Source organism: Tinamus guttatus, unplaced genomic scaffold (assembly GCF_059628265.1).
Source record: "Tinamus guttatus ecotype Peru unplaced genomic scaffold, ASM5962826v1 Tinamus_guttatus_pri_ptg000188l, whole genome shotgun sequence".
NCBI lineage: Eukaryota > Metazoa > Chordata > Aves > Tinamiformes > Tinamidae > Tinamus > Tinamus guttatus.
The window spans coordinates 579,317-598,051 of record NW_028288722.1 but is presented as its reverse complement, the minus strand read 5'-3'; the positions used below and the strand labels follow the sequence as shown (position 1 = coordinate 598,051).

At 45.8% G+C, this 18,735-nt stretch overlaps 2 protein-coding genes across 2 annotated transcripts in view; both read right to left on the bottom strand.

Annotated features, from left to right (window-relative positions):
* The window catches only part of NARF (nuclear prelamin A recognition factor), a 90,968-nt gene that overhangs the window by 2,239 nt on the left and 69,994 nt on the right, over positions 1-18,735 (bottom strand). The window lies entirely within an intron of this gene.
* FOXK2 (forkhead box K2) overlaps positions 1,806-18,735 on the bottom strand; it is a 43,126-nt gene continuing 26,196 nt past the window's right edge. The window contains exons 2-9 of the mRNA XM_088523395.1: positions 16,057-16,251; positions 13,224-13,371; positions 12,610-12,756; positions 9,610-9,803; positions 8,811-8,986; positions 7,658-7,954; positions 7,183-7,392; positions 1,806-3,942 (exon numbers count right to left, since the gene is read on the bottom strand). Of these exons, the coding sequence (XP_088379521.1) occupies positions 3,746-3,942; positions 7,183-7,392; positions 7,658-7,954; positions 8,811-8,986; positions 9,610-9,803; positions 12,610-12,756; positions 13,224-13,371; positions 16,057-16,251 (1,564 nt within the window). The 3' untranslated portion in view covers positions 1,806-3,745. The remainder of the gene's footprint in view (positions 3,943-7,182; positions 7,393-7,657; positions 7,955-8,810; positions 8,987-9,609; positions 9,804-12,609; positions 12,757-13,223; positions 13,372-16,056; positions 16,252-18,735) is intronic.

Here is an 18,735-nt window from a genome sequence, read left to right as displayed (position 1 = left end):
TCCCTCAGGTCTCATGAGACACCAAAAGCGCCCAAAGGAGGTCTAAGAGGAAATGCAAGACCAAACCCACATTAACAGGAAGCAGGTCCAGAGAGCACACAGCTGATTAAAACAATTTTAACTGTAATTGTGGCAGTCTCTACTATAAAATAAAATAAAGTACCTACTGAGTTAACTTAGGTCACTAAATGGAAATCCCTGCCTACACATGTGCAGTGAACCTCAATGGCTAACACAACTTTGGGGAAGCTCTTCTGTACATGCTAAAAATACTTCTTACTTCAGCCTCTCACCTGCTAAGCAGCTGGGAAGGACGAGACGCGGGAGCAGACGCGGGAGGGCGGCTCCTTTCCACCTGCCAGCCTACGAGGAGGGTGACCAGGCGAGCCCAGGTGGGCACAAGGAACCGAAGCACTGACTGACTGTGGCCGGTGTCCTCAACGTTCAGGCTAGCGGAGAGGAACCTCTCCAGTTAGTGCAACCGCTACCAGCTGGTTGATGCAGCAGCAGTTGACTGCCAGTCACAACTGCCTTTGGAGGAAGTGAAGTAAAGCTCTGAAGCAAATCTAAAGAGAGATCATTAAGTTCTACTTTAAAAATATAGATACGTATGAACCTGCGCTGTCACCAGCATCAAAATAACAGCAGAATCTTTCCAGCTTTGGTTCCTGCACAGAAAGCCATGCTGTGGGGTGGCCTTCTCAGCCCAGGTGTCTTTGGGAGTAGCACGGTATTCTTACCCAAATCAGCAAGTCAAAAGCTGCATAACGAAGAGCTGCTGCTGTTATGGCAAACAGGATGCAACGAGCTGTGCGGGGGCTCGGCCCCGAGAAGCCTCTGTCCGTGGGGAAGGAGGCGGCCTGTTCTCTGCGCTGTCATGGTGCGGCCGGGCCGGCTCCGCGCCGGGCGCTGCCGCCTTCCCAAGCTGGCGGCTTGTCCGTGCGGGATGCGGGCGCTGCCCCGCGGGGCTGCCGTGGGGCAGTGACGCAGCTCGTGCCAGGCACGAGCACCAGGCAGATAAAGCGCAGCCCTGGCGAGAGGCGCCTGCACGTGCTCACCTTCCTGGGGGAGAAGCCCTAAACTGGTGAAAAACAGACAAACACCCTCCATGAGCTGAAGCACTGAAAGTTGGATCCACTTCCCAACTCTTGTAAGGAAGAGCCAACCCAAGGCACTGAACCTCAGAGCAGCTCTGAGGGAAAGCCGCTGGGCAGCCTTGGGGATGGGGTTCCAAGCCCTCATCAGAACAGGGCCCGCTGCCTGGTTCCACCCGACGCCAGCACCGTGACGTTAGGCTGGAAGGGGCACAGGAGGGGCGCCAGCAGCAACCAGAGCTCCAGCAGGGCTAAAGGGAGGCCAAAGCCCTGCGGGCAGGAGCCGGCGCTGAAGCTCCACATTGGTTCAGGCCTGGGCTGGCCCTGCGCAAAGCCGAGAGCCCCAACACTCCACGGTGGCGCCGCTGGCCGTGGCACCAGGCAGCAGCCCCGGGAGCGCGGCCGGCCCCGGCCCCCCGGCTGCTCCGCTGCCGCCGGCAGCGCTTGGCCGGACTGCCCACAACACCCAGAGCGGTTCCCAACGCGCTGGTTGAGGAAGGTCCACTTAATTTGCTGAATAAAATTTAATTTTATTTAAAAAATCTTATACACTATTATTCACCTAGCCCTAGTTGTGAACAGATTCTCACTTCGGAAAATAAACCACATTCTAGTCAACTTATTCAACACCAAATTAAATTACTATACTGGATTTTCTTCCTTAAAAAAAAATTATGTTAAAACTTAACTTTTTTATTTTTAAAACCTCTAAAGAAAAATCTTGCAGTTTTACAGAAATGTTTCTTTTCAGGTTATAATTTTTTTAAATGCCTATTATAAATTCAGCTTGTGTAGAGTTTTTTCATAATTTTTTAATATGTATTATCTGCAGAGACATTGTAACAGCTCCATTTTGTGGGTTAGCACAAAACTTAATACAGATTTCCTGTATTTGGTCTTTAGGTAAATAGTTCCCAAAAAGCTGCCTAAAGAAACCACTCCAAACTGTTCAGTCCATCATGAAAAATACAGTTGCTTTTTCCTTTTGTTGTGGAAAAGGAGATATAAATAATGCATTATTATTACAGAAAGTGACAAAAATCAGAGTTCAAAATTAAGCCAGCTACGTAGCTTCCACTCACCTTACTGCAGAAAGAAATAAGACGTTATGTGAATTAAAGACTGAACAGCAGCCTTATGTTTAAATTTAATTTTGAAACAGAAAATGGAATCTATTACCACATTTAAAGTGAGAAATTCCCGATACATTGTAAAATGTTCAACTGCAGAACACACACTTAAAAAAAATGTTGTTTTTTTGTTTTTTTATTATAATAATATGGTAGCCACTGTTAGAAAACCACAACAGCTACTTTTACTGGAGAGCCCACCGGGCCGCGTGTGACATCCAAGGTGTTAGGGAGAAACCGGTCAGATTAATTCCTACTGATGGGTGCTTAAGCTTAAAAATATTGAATATACCTCTGACAAGATAATTTTTACTCTCTTTTTAAAAGGACTTGTGATAAAGAACTTTATCTTTTCTAAATGAAGAACAGTCTGTTATCTTAAACATACACAATATTAAGCGAGACTCTTTGTTTTACTTTAGACTGGAAAAATATGCCAGGGACAGTCAAAGTCAACACAAAGTAACAAACAGCAAAAGGTAGCAGAAAGAGAAACAGATAAGTGCAGCTCTGGTCAAATTCATAGCAGTTCTTTACGTCAGTTAACGGCTCATTTACATTGTAATTTCTAATCAGTTACATGCAAGCCCAAAGAAGCATTTGATCACTACACATGGTAATAAAATTGGATTAAATTTATCAGGCAACTGCTAAAATATGAAATTTTGCAGATGTAAAGTAGCTTTATCTGAACTTTAACAGGACAGACAAAAGTAAATCATTCCGTTGGTTTAAAAAAAAATCACAAAAAAACCCTACATTCAGTTTTTTTTTCTTTTCTTTTTTTTTTTTCTTTTCTTTTCTCCAAACAAAATTCCACATGAAAAGTATTGTGTGATTCCAAAGTTTCCGGAGTAGAAATGGAGTGATTTGAAATGTCAAAGACCCCATTATTTTGCGAAGAAATGAAAATACACCTCAAAAATTGCTAATTCCACATGTGAACAACAAAATACTGCGTATCTACCAACAGCTGCAGTAGGTCAATATGAAAGGCTAGCTGCCAAGATGTAGGAAATGGCTCCTTGCCTCTGTTCCCTTTGAGGAATATACAATCGTTTGACACCAGTTCACACTAAGCGCTCGTCATGCTGCCGTTACACTGAGATACTCAGTCCTGAAAATCATCTGAGAGATTTTGTTAAAGCTGCAGCCCTCCCCACACCGTGTTTCTCAGTGCGCACAGTTCCGCAGGGCAGGGAGGAGTGGGGTCACAGCCTCTGGAACAAGATGGTTTTGCAGTTTGACTTTAAATTACCAAGTTTTAAGGCCACCTGTGTTGTTTGTTTTTGTTTGTTTTTTGTTTTTTGTTTTTTTTTTTGTGTTTGTTTTTTTCAGTGCTGAAAGTTGAAGTCTGATCACAGGGCCCCTTTCCCCACTGCGTGAGAACATGTTCCAACATTTTAGGTGTTATATTTAAGTGTCTCCTTTTGGCACCACGGAGTTTATTTAAAAAAAAAAAAAAAAAAAAGGAAAAAAAACAAAATAAAAAGGGAAAGGAAAGGAAACTCCTCTAAGGTTCTAGTTCTGGCTGCCTTTGTCACTCACTGCCACCGGCGGGGTGTCCACGTTCACAGCTATGACTATACTTTCTCCGTCCTCTGTTTTGATACGTTTGAGTTCCTGCTGTTCCGCCTGGTCTCCGTTCTGGCGCTTGGTCGGGAGCGAGGCCGACGCGGACGCGTGGGTCGCCAGCATGTGCAAGGGACTCGCGGCAGCTGCAAAGAGAGAGGAGAAGGGCATCAGCACCCGGGAGCGCCGGCGGGACGCGGCAGCCCAAAGGAAAACCAGCCTTGCCGTTAAAATGCTGGATGCTCCCTCTGCATCGGGCTGGCTGGTGGCAGACCCTCTGCAAGACCTCGTCCCAGATCACTCAACATCAGCGCACACAAAGACGGGAAAGGGAAAATAGCTCCGTTTTGTCGATGGGGAGAGACAGAGAAAGATTCAACGCCGCAAAGCCAGCTTGCCCAGGAATTTCTAAGGGAATTGGGAAGCGAATTCAAGTCCCCTTTGAGCAGGTGGATGCTGTGGAGTGTGTTATTTGGCCCAGCAGGACACCAAGTCACCCTGTTTAGTAACAGAGACGCAATTCACATGGCCTCGAGACGAAGCCGACTCGAGCGCCGGCCTCAGTGACGGAGCTGGGACCCGCAGCACAAGGCGAGGAGAAGGCAGAGCTCCAAGGGGAGCTGTGGGGAAATGCCCTGTTCCCCTGCTGCAGACACAGGCCCGGGCTGCTGGGCGGGAGCAGCTCTCCAACCTGCTCAGGGCTCCATCCCGCTCCGTGCCGCAGGCGCTGCCACCGGCGCAGTCCTGGGGCCCCCCGCGACACCCCAGGCTTCCTCCCCTCTTCACGGCAGCCTCTCTCAGTCTTGAGCTTATTTAACCTACCCAAATATTGTCGTGAATAATGGGAAATATCGCTACGTATTTGTTGCATTTCACGAAGTTTTATCACAACGACTGCAGCGCTCCCCGCTCATGTGGCTTAGGGGACGCCCAAGGACGTCTTATTTGCTAGACTTGTTTTATTTTTTCTTGGCAAGCCATAGGAGCGAGTGCTTGGAACATCACCACTGCACATAACCCAACGCTGCTGTACCCAGTATTTACTAACAGGATAAATACAGCAGGAAGCATTTAGCTGACACAGAAAGCTCCACTGCAATAGCAAACCATCTTGCTCTTCTATTTCAACGCAGTCATTCACCTTCTAATAAAAAGGAGATAGTTATTGCTGAATAAAATATATTACTGTATAGTCTTGCTCAAATAAAAGCATGTTAACATGTAATACTGAATTTTGGGTCCCACGATTGACCTGTTAGTCCACCCCACAGCCACTTTGGCCATCTGCATGTTGCTGCTTTGATTTTAATTCCTGCATTACTTATCCTCATGCAAAACAGCACATCCAGTGCAGAGGGGAACCTTTGGCACCAAACAAACCCTCAGACCACTGCAGTATCACACGCTGATCCCTGGAAGTAACAGAACATTGATGCTGAAATCTACACTGGAGCCTGGAATAGAGCATATCTGGGTGCAGAATTTTGCTCTGAAAAAAGAGATTTCAGTTTATTCTGGGTTTCACTGCTCTCGAGGCAGTGAAAACCAGTGCCAGCCTGTGCTGCTGGGGACGAGACCTCAGGCAAGAGCTGCTGCAGAGGCTTCGCTGCGGGACTGCCCGGCCTGCACAGAGCCGCCTGCCCCACACGCAGAGCACGTGCACGTGTGAACGCTGATGTGCACGTGCAAACACAGCTCCGTGCACACACACACACACACACCCCTAGCAGCTGGTGCGTTTTTGTAGGCCTAGGTCCCCCTTGGAATGTTTTGCCCAGGAATTTCCCGCTTTCTTGCTGCTTTAGGAATTACTGCGACAGGGGCATCAGGAATGGGAACACGCACGACATGTGAGCATCTCGCACGACATGTAAGCCCAGAAATTCCACAGTGGAAAACCCTGTGACTTCAAGTGCCCCCAACACAGGCTGAAAGAGGCAGCTGCACTAAAACTGCATTTCTGCACCAAATCAGATTGCTTAGAAATGCTGAGCAGGCGTCAGGGTTTCCTAAGGAAACACAGTGACGTCTGTTCAGGTTTCAGAGTCAACAACAAAAACAGAAAGATTTTTTTTTTTTTTTTACTTTTAAAATACAATTTTCAGTGTATTTCACATGACTCGGCTCAATTCACTCACCACCTGCTGACAAGAAGAGCATACAGTGATACATGGTGCTCACTGATTCACTTTAGTGAAGCTGGAAGTGAAGTGGAAGCAGGACGCTGATCTACAGGTACCAAAATAGGGTATGAAAACCACTGTTACGAACGGGAAAACGGCAAAAAAAGGAAGCTAGCCGAATCATTTGCTCCATCAGTAAGACTTCAGAGATGAAACACATGTAATAAATTGACTTAATAGCCTAAAATTATTCCCATAAGACTTCTTGCACGACAAGGATGTTACTACAGTACCAGATAACATTATCTCAAAGTGAAATTGTTGAAACAAATTATATTCACCCACAAACCAAAGCTACACGCAGCTGTGCAAGCTGTGATGGAGTCTGCAGTGCCACCCACTCCGGCTGCCGAGGGAGAGGCCACGTTCAGACAGCCAAGAAGCACCTCAAAACCTTACCCAGCGCCTGTCTCTTTTAGCATCTTGCTTTCCACAGTTTCAAGACAGAAGTGGAATAGCCAACCTGCAAGCCCACTTCTGCGTTGCTTTCCTTCTGGCTGGTTCTTGACCAAAGCACTGGGGAGCAGTTAGCATTTTAATGGCATTGTTTTCCAGGAACTTCTTTTAAAACTTAACTTGTTTTTATTCTGAGTTTACTGAGAAGGGAAGATGGAGTGTCATCTGAGAGGGGACCTGGTGTCTATAAGTACCTCAAGGGAGGCAGTGAGGAGGATGGTGCCGGCCTCTTTTCACTGGTGGCCACCGACAGAACTAGAGGAAACGCCGGAAACTGAAACACCAAAAGTTCCACAGGAACTTAAGGAAAAATTTCTCGACGGTGAGGGTGACAGAGCACTGGAACAGGCTGCCCAGAGAGGTTGTGGAGTCTCCTTCTCTGGAGATCTTCCAAACCCGCTTGGACGCAGTCCTGTGCCACGTGCTCTAGGTGACCCTGCGTGTGCAGGGGGTTGGACTAGATGATCTCTAGAGGTCCCTTCCAACCTTGAGCATTCTGTGATTCTATAAGGACCCCCAGAAGAACAAACAGTAATTCCGGGAAGCATCAACAAAAAGAAACGTGAGTTCTTACCAAGAAGAAGGAAACAATCCCTCACGAGGTTGCAACCTCTTTTTCTGTACAGTTTTGATAGCATTCAGAATAATTATAAAAGGCCCGAGACTACAATTCAAAACGACTCAGCAATGGCCACTTGGGAAAGTTTTAACACTCGTAAAGCGAGAGACTGTTTGGACAATACGCACCGGCGTTGCCTTGTCCTTGTATCGCAGTGGTGATAGGTACTATGTGCGTTCCGTTCTGTGTTACAGTTTTTATTGGTAGCTGGTGTTGACCTAGAGGTGCCTGTTGCACTATAGTAACTGTCTGTAGGGGTGTGGGCTGAGATGTCTGAATGATCCGACTAGCAGCTCCTATTGCAGCATGACTAATAGCAGGTATAGGCTCCACTTTGACTGAAAAACAGAAGAAAAATCACTGTTAAAACAAGCATTTTTTAAAAAAAACTTGATTTTATAAAATCAGATCTTCAATGAAAAATAATATTCTGCTTTATCACTGGCCTCAATAAGTCAGAGAAATTATGTTACAAAAACCAGAGAAACTATGCAAAAATCGACAGTTTAGCCAAGCATTTCAGCTGTTCATCCTGAAGGACATTCCAAGCACTAACCCTCCAGCAAAAGCCCCACCGAGAGCGCCAGCCTCACACACTCTCACCTTTCACTTCCTTGTGGTCTCCGTTCTCTTGAGGTTCCACCTTGGGCTGGGTGACCACCGCAGCTTGTGTGACTACCGCCTGTCCAGCTACAGTGTAAGTGTTTGCTGGTGCTAATCCACTCACGTTTGTGACAGACACGGCTGGTATTTGGTGAACAACGTGAACCGTCTGAACTACAGGCTGCTGGGATGTTGTCGTCGTCACAGGAGTCGCAACAGTGTAGGTGACAGGTTTAATAGTTTGTGGTAGCTGCCGTTGTACAGTAATTAAAACAGGTTGGCTAGAGAGAGGTGATCCTAGTGAAAAACAGTAAAAATTAGGCTGCAAGTTGCAGTGGTTTCTGCTAGGACAGTCATCCTTTCACACACAACATCAGAGCCTCAAAGGACTGACTGCTGCCTTGACTAATGCCTCAACGACCAAAAAGATAAAACCAGACAATAAAAATGAGGACACAGGGCTATTCTGAAGTGCAGCCAGACCACCAAAGGTAGGTGTGACAGTTGCTTAGTAAAGCTACTTTCCACGGAAAACTAATATGGGCTTCAGCAGTTTTGTGGAGCACCTCTGCAGCTGCACAAAAAACAGGACTGGGAAAGCCTGGCTGGCACTGCTCATCTTGGCCACAAAAAATCTGGAAATATTAAGACAGTCACTACAATTCTGGGGCTAATATCACCAAAAAACGAATGGAAAAAACACATGTCAACTACAGTCATGCAACAAAAAAATCCCTTTCCCACTATCCCTCCTCCCTCACCAGAGGAAAACTCTTATCATGGGTGATACATGCGAGTGTTAAACGAGACATCTGCTTACTACTGTAACCCATTAATTTATTATTTCCAAACCAGCCAGAGCCTGTTTCCAAGGGAAGCAACGACTGTTACAAGACCATACAGTCCTGTACAGTGGAAGTACAGTCTCTGCTTCCTACAAAGGCATCGAGGGCTCTGGAACAAGGCACGGATGCTGAACACTGCTGTGTGGCCGCAGGCACTACTTACTGAGCACGGTTACACGTGTCTCGAGGCGTCGCTCCCACCGTTAACGGGTTAAACACATGCTGGTGCTTCGCTGTGCACGTGAAGCCGCTTTAACACGTCAGCCCTCTCCCACCTGCAGCCCTCGGCTGCTTCCCCAGGACCTCACCTGGGGCGCTCTGTGCAAATCGCGCTTCTTGTATTACTGCTAGTTTTGGCTGGATGGTGCTGGGCTCGGGCTCCATGGGGACGGGCGATCCTTCCCTGGACAGGCTCTCGGGGGTCTGCACGCCGCTCGAGTGCGCGGACAACACTCCAGAGTGGTTCGGAGAGGCCGGGGCACTTCTGCATTTACAAACGAAAGCGGCAGCTGATGTGTTTCGGCTCCAAGTGACCTGGCTCGACAGCGCCCGCAGTGCGCGCTGCCCGCGGCGGGCTCCTCTGCCTCCTCGCGCTCATCCTGACCTCGCTGCTGCCCGAGAACCGCCTTTAAACGCAAAAAAACGCCTCTAAACTCCAGCTGCAGTTAATGGCACAGAAGGGGCCGGCTGCTTTCTTGGGCAGGCTGTGTAACCCACGCACGAAGCATTAGCAGCGTTTCTCCTGGGGAGGAGAACGATGAGCAAACCCCTGCCTGAAGGGCAAGTCAGAACCCAACCTGCACCAGCAGGAAGGCTCTGGTCGGTGTGGTGGATAGCTCAAACCCACGTTACTTCCCCGCCGCAGGTACCGCGAAAATGCTATCCAACAAAATACAGACTTGTTGTTTTTAAGAAATGGCTGATATTTGGTCATTTGCTTGGCCTGGCGAACGGGGCAGCCTCCTCGGAAAGCCACACCAACTCAAATACCGAGTCTGGGCAAAATTAAATGAGCTAAACTAGCGACTGTAGCGCAAACGAGCAAGTCCGCGGCAGCCTGGCAATGAAACAACAGCCAGACGGGGGTGTCGAGCTGGTTTTCCTTACCTAGAAGAGAGTGGTCCCAGAGGGGTTCTAAAGCAAGGCACTCCCCTAGGCCGCCTTTTCCTAAAAGCCTGCTCTATTAATTTGCTTTCAGAGGCAGGGTCTATCCTCCAGAATGAGCCTTTGCCTGGTTCTTCCTGGGAACGTGGGACTTTGATGAAATAACGATTCAGAGAGAGATTGTGGCGTATTGAATTCTATGGAACATAAGAAAATAACGCAGAATTCACATAACTTTTTCTCAAGTCAGCAGGTGGCCTAGCGCAGCAATCTGTGCCATAGAGACTAGGGGCGCAGCTCGTAATTCCTTCGTGCAACTGGCTCGAGCGCTGCAAAGGCGGCGCCGCAAGCCCAGGAAAGGCTTCTCGTATCTTTTTTTTTCTTTTCCTTCCCCCCCCCCCGCCGGTCTTTCCCAATCATTAAACAACAGTTTGCTAATAAAGTAGTAACAGGAATTCCATTTACCTCTCTAGAAATTGCAATGCTACCCACATCTGAGTATAAAACAGTCCCCAGGTGTCCAAGAAAGTGTCAGACGGTTTGGAGGGGATGACTAAAACTCAGTTGATACCCACTGCGATCCTGCACGATAATCTCCATAATGCATGAGGAACAGGTTAAGTTACACAAGCTGCAAGTGCAGTTGGATGGCTGGGAGTTCCCCCAGCGTCCAGCCTGCCCCAGCGACACCGCCAAGGGCTCAGTGGGGCTCCAGAAAGCAGCACATAGCAGCAGGGCCTAATGCAGTGCTCCAGCAGAACCTTCCTGCTCTGCTCCTGCAGGCTGCTTTAACCTCGTTCAGCTGCAAAAACACAAAACTCTGATCGAGGTGTAGGAAACAGCTAACAGTTCTACGGCAAGTGGCCGTATCCGTGCTCAGCTGTGTGCATGTCCCGTTTTCCAAACGTAAAAATCCAAAATCTTTCTGGGAAAATGGGAAGAGAAGCAGCAAAAAAAAAAAAAAAAAAAAAAAAGCTTTAACAGAAAATCTCCAAAAATTGCAAAAAATCAAACAGAAATCCTTTTTTTCAAGGCCATTTTTTTAAATGTCTGAGTTCAAGACCTTGGGGGCGAGTTTTGAAAACTTAAAGCAATGATAACCATGTATGGTTTCTTAAATGCAAATCGATGAAATCAGATATGTTTTTCCCTGCCAAAAAGTGAAACAGAAGAACAAACAGGCCAAGAACATATTTATGAATTTTATTCATTCCTCCATATGCTAGAATAAAAGATTAATTCCAAAAGGATGTGCTTAAAATAAGACCAGTGAGAAGACTCAGGTCCCTTACAAAATCAGACTTTTATATAATAAAAGATAGAAATACCTCAATACTGTTTATGGAAGTACAGGATTTAGGCACTAGGCACATATATGTACTATATATTTTTAATAATACATGTATGCAATTTCAAATATTACTTAAAGCATCAATCAGATGAGTTATACTAACTGTATTCTAATACCTCGAAGCCAGCACGGCTGTTGAGGCTTGGGCTATACCTTTTGGCCTTCCAGCGGTGCCATATGTGGCTACCTACTGATCAGCAGCTGATTTTCAGCTTTCTACTTGGTTTTTATGAGCAGACGCGAATTATTCTGGAACATAATACGTGCCTGTGTCTACCATCTCATTTTTGCTAGGTCTTATTCCTCTAAATATGCATGCTGACCTAAGTACTGATGTTTGAACTACATGTAACACCATGTGCACATATTTGGTTACAAGGTGCTTGTGTGAAAGGCGTGCTGTAGGCACAGATATTCCAGGAGAGTAAACAAAAAGCACAAAAAGCATTTTAAAAACTTGGTCCTAGTGAGAAGAGAGATCTGCTGGTGCAGCTACAGCCAGGATCCTGCGTTACTTGGGTGTTAAAGGGGGAAAGGGGCGATTCAGACTACTGGGTTCTTCCTAGTTAGAGGTCCCAAGTCCTGGCCTAGGTAAATCATTAGCAAAAAGTTAATAAAAGCGACATTCCCAGCTGTATATTGGAATTCTTGTAGGAGTAATGCAGCTTTCATACGGACCCTAGGACAAGAGCAGGACTGATGTTGAAGAACTACTCCTCTGCCGCGGCCGCCGGTCTCCTACGGGCACAGCGAGCAGGCCGCGGCACTTCCTTGCTCTCCCCCAGTCTCCCCAGATTTCATTCCCTGGATATAACCCCAGGGCAAGCCCGGCTGCAGGGCGCGTGCCCAGGGCGCCCTATCCGGCGGGACGGGACGGACAGGGCAGGCTGAGCGCGGCCGGGCCCGGCCTGCCAAAAGCAAGGGCCGAGGCCCTGGGCCTCAGCACGCATCTGCGAGGAGCTGCCAAGCTGATTCATGCTCTGTTAGTCATCCTGGCAAACGCTGAGGTTGGTCTCTTTCAAAACACAGAGAAAGCAGGAATTATTATTATTATTTTTTTACAGCACTTGAGGTCTGGTCCAGCACAGCAGGGACTGAGCAAGTTCCCAAACAGGCAGCGCTGCCCAAATGAGAAGGGACTTGACAGTGCTACAGGGCAACCGGTCTCTGCGCTGCAGTCGAGACCACCACTCCCAAATAAGTCGGCACGTGGAACATTTTATGTACTAATTTTATCTTAAGATGGGAATACACATGTGCACACAATCATAAGCTACAGAACCCAACTATGTTCCTAGATAGCATGCATATTTTCAAATCCACAGGACTAGTTGTGTTTTTCTTCCACAAAAGTCTGCCTGTAACCCTACTAGAGGTTTGGACACTAACGTTTTATGAATAAAGGAATGTTTTGGGCACAGGATAGTTTAAATTCTCTGCTCTGTTGGAGCTCTCACATTTGGAAAAAAAAAAAAAAAAAAACATACAAACATTTTAATGGCCCACTCATATGACAAACTGTTTTTAAGAGGGGCTGTTAGGCTCAGACTGAAAATAAATTTACACGTTTTACATACTGTCAATGACCTTTTAGAGCCAGCAGCATTACTAAGAACTTAAAAAAACAAACAAACAAAAAAATCAGAATTTACCTGCCAGCCCTTGTCTGCCGTCCTGTAGTACGGATAGTTTTTAGTTATGTGCGTATAAATTCCATTTAGTGTAAGCTGCTTATCAGGTGCCATTGTAATTGCTTGTACTATTAACTGTGCATAGGAGTAAGGTGGCTTAGAGTCGTCCTGTACAAGGAGAGAGGGGAAAAAAAAAGTCTGCATCAATAAGCTTTAAAAATACACATATCATCTTCCTAAATTAACAAAACCCAATTAATTGGATTTAAGGCATATCTGCATAACCCAAATTTTGAACCAGAAGCAGCAGCTAGTAATATTCATCTCTTCCAATCCGCAGAACATAAGGTAATCATAAATACTGCAAACACAAACATTGAAGAATGCTGATTTTCAAATGCCTGTAAACAACTATATGAGTAAAAATGAATACTGTATTCTCCCCAAATGCGGGGGGAAGGGGAAGAGAAAAAAAAAAAAAAAAACACGCTGCATGTGATCGCAAAAACCTCTGCTATTTTTCAAGTGTTCAGTGACAAACTGTGGCTTTGTGCAGCTAGTTTGGCCAACAAAATTCCATGGGTTTACATTCACTTTCACCCGGACTAAGGATTGTGACCACAACCACTGCTCACCTTTGGGCTGTCTCCACCCGAAGCTTCCTTGTCGTTTTCCGACTGGGAATTGTCAGCCATTAAATGTAGGTCAGCTGGTATCACACGACTCATTTTGTACCCTGAAGAGCCTGCACCACGGGGGCTAGACGGGCAGGAATTTGCAGCACTGTAGAGCATAAAGAGAAGATCCTACTATTTTGTTATACAGTATATCACCACATCATGTCTAATCAAAAAGCTTTTTTTTTTTTTCTTCCTGCCCCCCCCCTTTTTTTTTTTTTTTTTTCTTCTTCTCAGAGTCCACCACTAGAACTTCTGGCCTGCAGTTAAATATCTGTCATTATTTCCATCACAAAACCCATTTTTCCAAGCATTTCTAAGTCATCCACAGGAATTAAAATCACTAGAGGAAGAAACCTGTCAAACACGACTCAGATGTTCCTCCTCAAAGGAAAAAGGATTAACTGATTTATTAGACTGCATTGTATTTGTGTAGAATTTGCCAACAGAAAAGTCCATCCTAACTGCTGAAACAACCACAAATTTAAAGACACTCATTGAAAACAAGAAGCAGACCTTGCATGAAATTCCTGCCATATGCTTGGATTCAGCCTGCTCAAAAGAGAACATCTCTCCTCGTGTATATTTGCACATTTGAGAAAATATAATGTTACGAGCCATGACAGAGAAAAAGTCTTCTTATTTAAATACAAAGCTACACAATTTTAAGTGTTTGCAGGTGTGCGTATACAAACACATACATTTGTATGTTTAAAAATTACACAGATACCTATAAATATGATACATTAACACTGACTGGTCTAGTTTCACTCAGTATTAAGTCAAAAGAACAAATACTGGAACCCCTTGTTACCCTGTTATAGTAAAATATATATATAATACACAAGCACACATATATCTCACCTCCAGAGACAATCTTTCAATCACTTTCACCTATGGTTTAAAATGTCGGTGAGAAAAAAAAAAAAAAAAAAACAGATAGCAAATTTTATGTAGCTTTATACAACGAAACTTTAAGAAATTCTCATCTGCCAAATTCTTTGTGTTGCCTGGCCTGGAAAGCTTCTTGCTGTGTTCTTTCATACATGTGTATGCACATATGTATTAAAAAACACTTGGGTTCAAGCTTCTCGTCACCAGAAATCCTGCACCAGTGATTTGCTACTTGTGATGCACAAGGAACACTGGATTTCTAGAGCTCTGCACTGAAGAATCCTCAACTAGAGCCAAAAATGTGTAACTTTTTTTTTCTCCTTTTTTTTTTTTTTTTTTTTTTTAAATATAGGTCACTGCTGTTCTATGTTTTCACATACGGACTGACAACATCCTACTGAGCTCCCTTTAGCATATATTGACAAAGCAACACATATGGTATAATCAAAGCAAGTTTACAAGTCTTCTACAAAACAGGATGATTTGAAGAGAAACTGTCAAGCTTTGCTCTCAAAATAGATTCAAAACTGTCAGCTTTTTCTTCCCCTGGAATAAACTGTAGCTCAACAGGTGCATGAAAGCCCTGAAGAGAATTACAAAATTTATAGTGAGGCAAAGACTGTGGTGATATACATGGTATTATCCAAAATATTTATGAGCTGCTCTGTCATTTCTCAGGCAAGATATGTCTCCTTGAAGTTTAATAAGAAAGCAAAGCTGTTATACAGTCAAGTCTAGATCTCTCTTCTCTCTACTTCCACCATTTATATGGTGGACACTCTCAACACGACAGTATTGAGATCGAGATGTTGGCAAGCAGGAAGTCAATTATCTTTACATTCAAATTTCATTAACAAAATCTACAATTAAGAAGAAAAAAAGCAAGCATATGATCTTTGCAGTGCTTCACTCACGTGAAGATACAGGATGCGAGAGAGAAGAACAAGACTTTCAAAAGCTCATATACAGTTCCTGAAACACAACTTTCAGGGCAGTCACTTGAGATTTTTGCTCCTGAACTTTCAGACGTTTAAAAATTTCGTCTGAAGAAGTTTGTGAGTTTGAGAGGACTGCTATCTTATGTGTAAGTGAATTTGCTCCCCAAAAACAAAAGACAGGTGACAGCTTCAGTTACAACATTAACCAGGACAGCAAGTCCCAAACCCAAATTACCTCCCCATGCAAAAAGCTTTTCCTATTCTAAACTCCTCGTATTACATTTAATAATTTTCCAGAAAGCTTCCATTTACTTCCAGCAATGACTACTCAAGAACAAATCCTCTCTGGCGCCAGAGCTGAGTTTGTTTCCCACTGTAATGGTGAATAACTGGTAAAAATAGTAATTTTTTTTTCCTGATGATGAACTTAAGGAGGCTGTGGGGATCCAAATAGATGATAGATCTTTAGACCTTTAGAGATCATCTAGTCCGACCCCCCTGCACACGCAGGCTCACCTAGAGCACGTGGCACAGGGCTGCGTCCAACAGGTTCTGAAGATCTCCACTTTGACACTTAAGGATATATGAAATTAAGGAGTCTGTAGATATCAAAATACTCCAGAAGGGCATAGCTGAGATTTATCGCATTCGAAGTATTCCCATAAGCAATAAAAAGTTAAAAAGCAGAAATAAACCTAAACTTTCTAAAGTGTGCGGAAGGCGAAAGATTGCCTTTCCTTTGCTGTTCTAGGAGCTGGAATCCTGAGCAAAGTGCTGCACTTGTCACCAATTCAATGCGTGTATGAAAAGCTGCTCGTGTAACCGTCCTCACAGGCAGAAGTCTAGCCATGTTCTCCGAGGTGGTGACCCTCAGCTTCAACTTACGCTTTACCACAGAAGCAAAACACTGGAAAAACGTTAATTCTGCAGCCCCACCGAGCCCGGGCAGGTTTCGATACCTGATGGTTCCTGTGGGAGACGGGAGGGGGCTGATCAGGTGTGCCATGTTGTCTGGAATGTTTATGGTCAGGGGCGAGATCTGGGGCTGCACCGGCTTCACGGGCGACGCGGGCGCCTCCGGCTTCTCTCTCTTCTCGCTAGACAGCGCGGTGAACGTGATCTTGATGTTCGTGCTGGGAAACCTGAAAGTACAGCTAGGAAAAAAAAAAAAAAAAAAAAGAAAGAAAAACACACAGTATAAGCAAAGCGTTTGCTGGAGGTAACTATTCCCGTGCAACTTGTGCGTGTTGTCTTCTGTAATTGACCGTGAGCATCAGCATTTTAGAGATGGCCAACTGCTCTTTTGTTTTTCTAAGTTTGGAGCAGAAATATAAACAAATCACTGATTTGTGACCGGTGCTGGTCTACGGCCCATCTCTGCATTTCCTGTCGTTCAGCCGGGATTTGCGGCTGTCCCCGAAGGACGTGGTGAGGCCGCTGCAGAGCGGTAACGAAGGCTATAACAGATATATTCTATGTTTACATCTGAATTTAACAGCCAACATTCAATAAATTACCCGTTTTTATAAGTTACCACTTTCTACACTTCCCCCCACCTCCCTCAAATGTACATGATAATCTCAACATTAAGTAAATAAACAATGTGTAAATATTGTGGATTTTTTTTTCATTTGCAAAATATAATCCATGCACCTCTAAGTGTTTGCACATCTCTGTGTGCAAGCCCTTGGAGGCCAATGCACAGAGGAGGCTCTTCATAACTTCTCAGTTGCTCAAGCAAACAAGACGCTTAACAGCCCCAAAACACGGCCCAGGTAACTATTCTCCCTCTCTTGCTGAAATTAAGCTGTTTGATTGCGCTGGTTGTTCTTACCCCGTCTTCCACGCGCCGCAGCGGCTGTTCCCAGCGGCACGCTCGCTACACACAGCCCTGGGAAAACGTTTTTAAAAGCGGTTCTTTGGGGCTTTATAAAGCGAGGAAACGTGAGCGCTCTGGAGCAGGGCCAGGGGACGCGCCGTGGAAACGGAAGCCAGCACCGCTTGGAAAAAAGTCATTCTGAAGTGACGCAAGAATGGGAAGGAGCGTGTAACTGCGCGTGAAAAACAGACTCGCACGTTTTGCTTTTTCCCTTCTTAATCTAAGCGTGGTTTTTAACGTGGCTTCTCGCCACGGTATTTCACGCCGGCACACGGGATACCCACCCTGGGCGTGTTGAAGGGAGGAGGAGGAGAAGCAAAGGCAGCAGCAGGGGCCTCCCTTCTGCTCCTGGCTCTGTATGGACCGCGGGCGAATTTAACAGGCGACTATTTCCAGGACACGGCCCCAGCACTAACTGAGGAGCCAAATCCCTGCCGAAAACCTGCAGATGCACTTGAGCAGGTGAGTTAAACAGACCCATTTCAGGGTGTTTTCAATGTTCAGGAACAGCTCGCTTTACTTTTGCCCCATAGGAAGCATTTCTTCCTCTGCATCATTGCAGCCACAAGTGAAAGAGGCCTCAGACATTCTGCTAATAAAGAAACAAGCGGCTTCTAAACACTTCAGGCAACGACAACACTGCTCCTCAAGCACACACGCGGCTCACAGTTGCCAGAGATCTCTTTTTTGCCAAATATGTCATCGTGAACAGGAATTACCAATCCTTGGAAGGAGCCGAACCGCTCCAGGAGCTGGAGACCAGCCCACGTTTCAGGATGCCCTGCTCTAGGGACCGGCTGAGGCTCTGCCTGACCCGAGTACTCAACCTGGTATCTTCTAGTCGTGCTTTTTGGAGCAAAGCAGGAGGACACAGGCCAAGGTGCTCGCTCGTTGGTCAGACCTCTTACCTAGCAGGTAGTGCCACGCACTGGACAGGAGGCTGAGTACCAAAAATGTAAAGACACAGAATATGCATATTCCATAATCACACTAATATGTACATATCAAAAAAAAAAATCACATTACTGCAGTCTTAAGGCATTATCTGTACCAGAGGCACGTGCTGCAGAGAGGCTCGGTGAGCTGCTCCATAGGTGAGACTGCAGCAGAGGTGGCCATCAAACATGACAAAAAAGCCAGGAGTTTGACGGATCAGCTCCTAGTCAGGAGATCTAAACGCGGGGGCGACGCTGTGAGGCTTCCATGTTTCACCTGCTGTGCTCCAAAGGACAACGTTCTTCAACACGACACCTCCGCCTTCCCCAAGGCTACTGCATCAGTCACTGGATTCATGTTTGCAAGCAAATCTTTTGATAGCAGCACTGTTGCCTTTTGGGTTGTTTTTAACAGTTGAAATACAGGAAAAATGCAATAAATAAATAAAAATAAATCACCAATGCAAACATATGACACCGATTCCGAGAGTGAAGCTCAGGAACAGCTTTGCGCTGACCGGAGCTCAGCCCTTGGCACCCCGCAGCGTGGCGAGAGGCAGCGCAGCCTGCTCGCTCGCTCCGTTCCCGCTCGCGCCGCTGCCGCTCCCTCGCGCCATTCCCGCTTGCGCCGCTGCCACTTGCTCCCCCCGGCTCCGTTCCCTCTCCCTCGCACCGTTCCTGCTCGCGCCGTTAGTCTGCCTTGCGCTCCCTGCCTCAAGGGCCTGCTCAAGTTTCATGGTACACGACCACAGCAGAGTTGCTAGAGAAGGGCGGCATCCATATGACTTGCTTAGAAAAACAAAATTAAATAAACCAAAATCCAT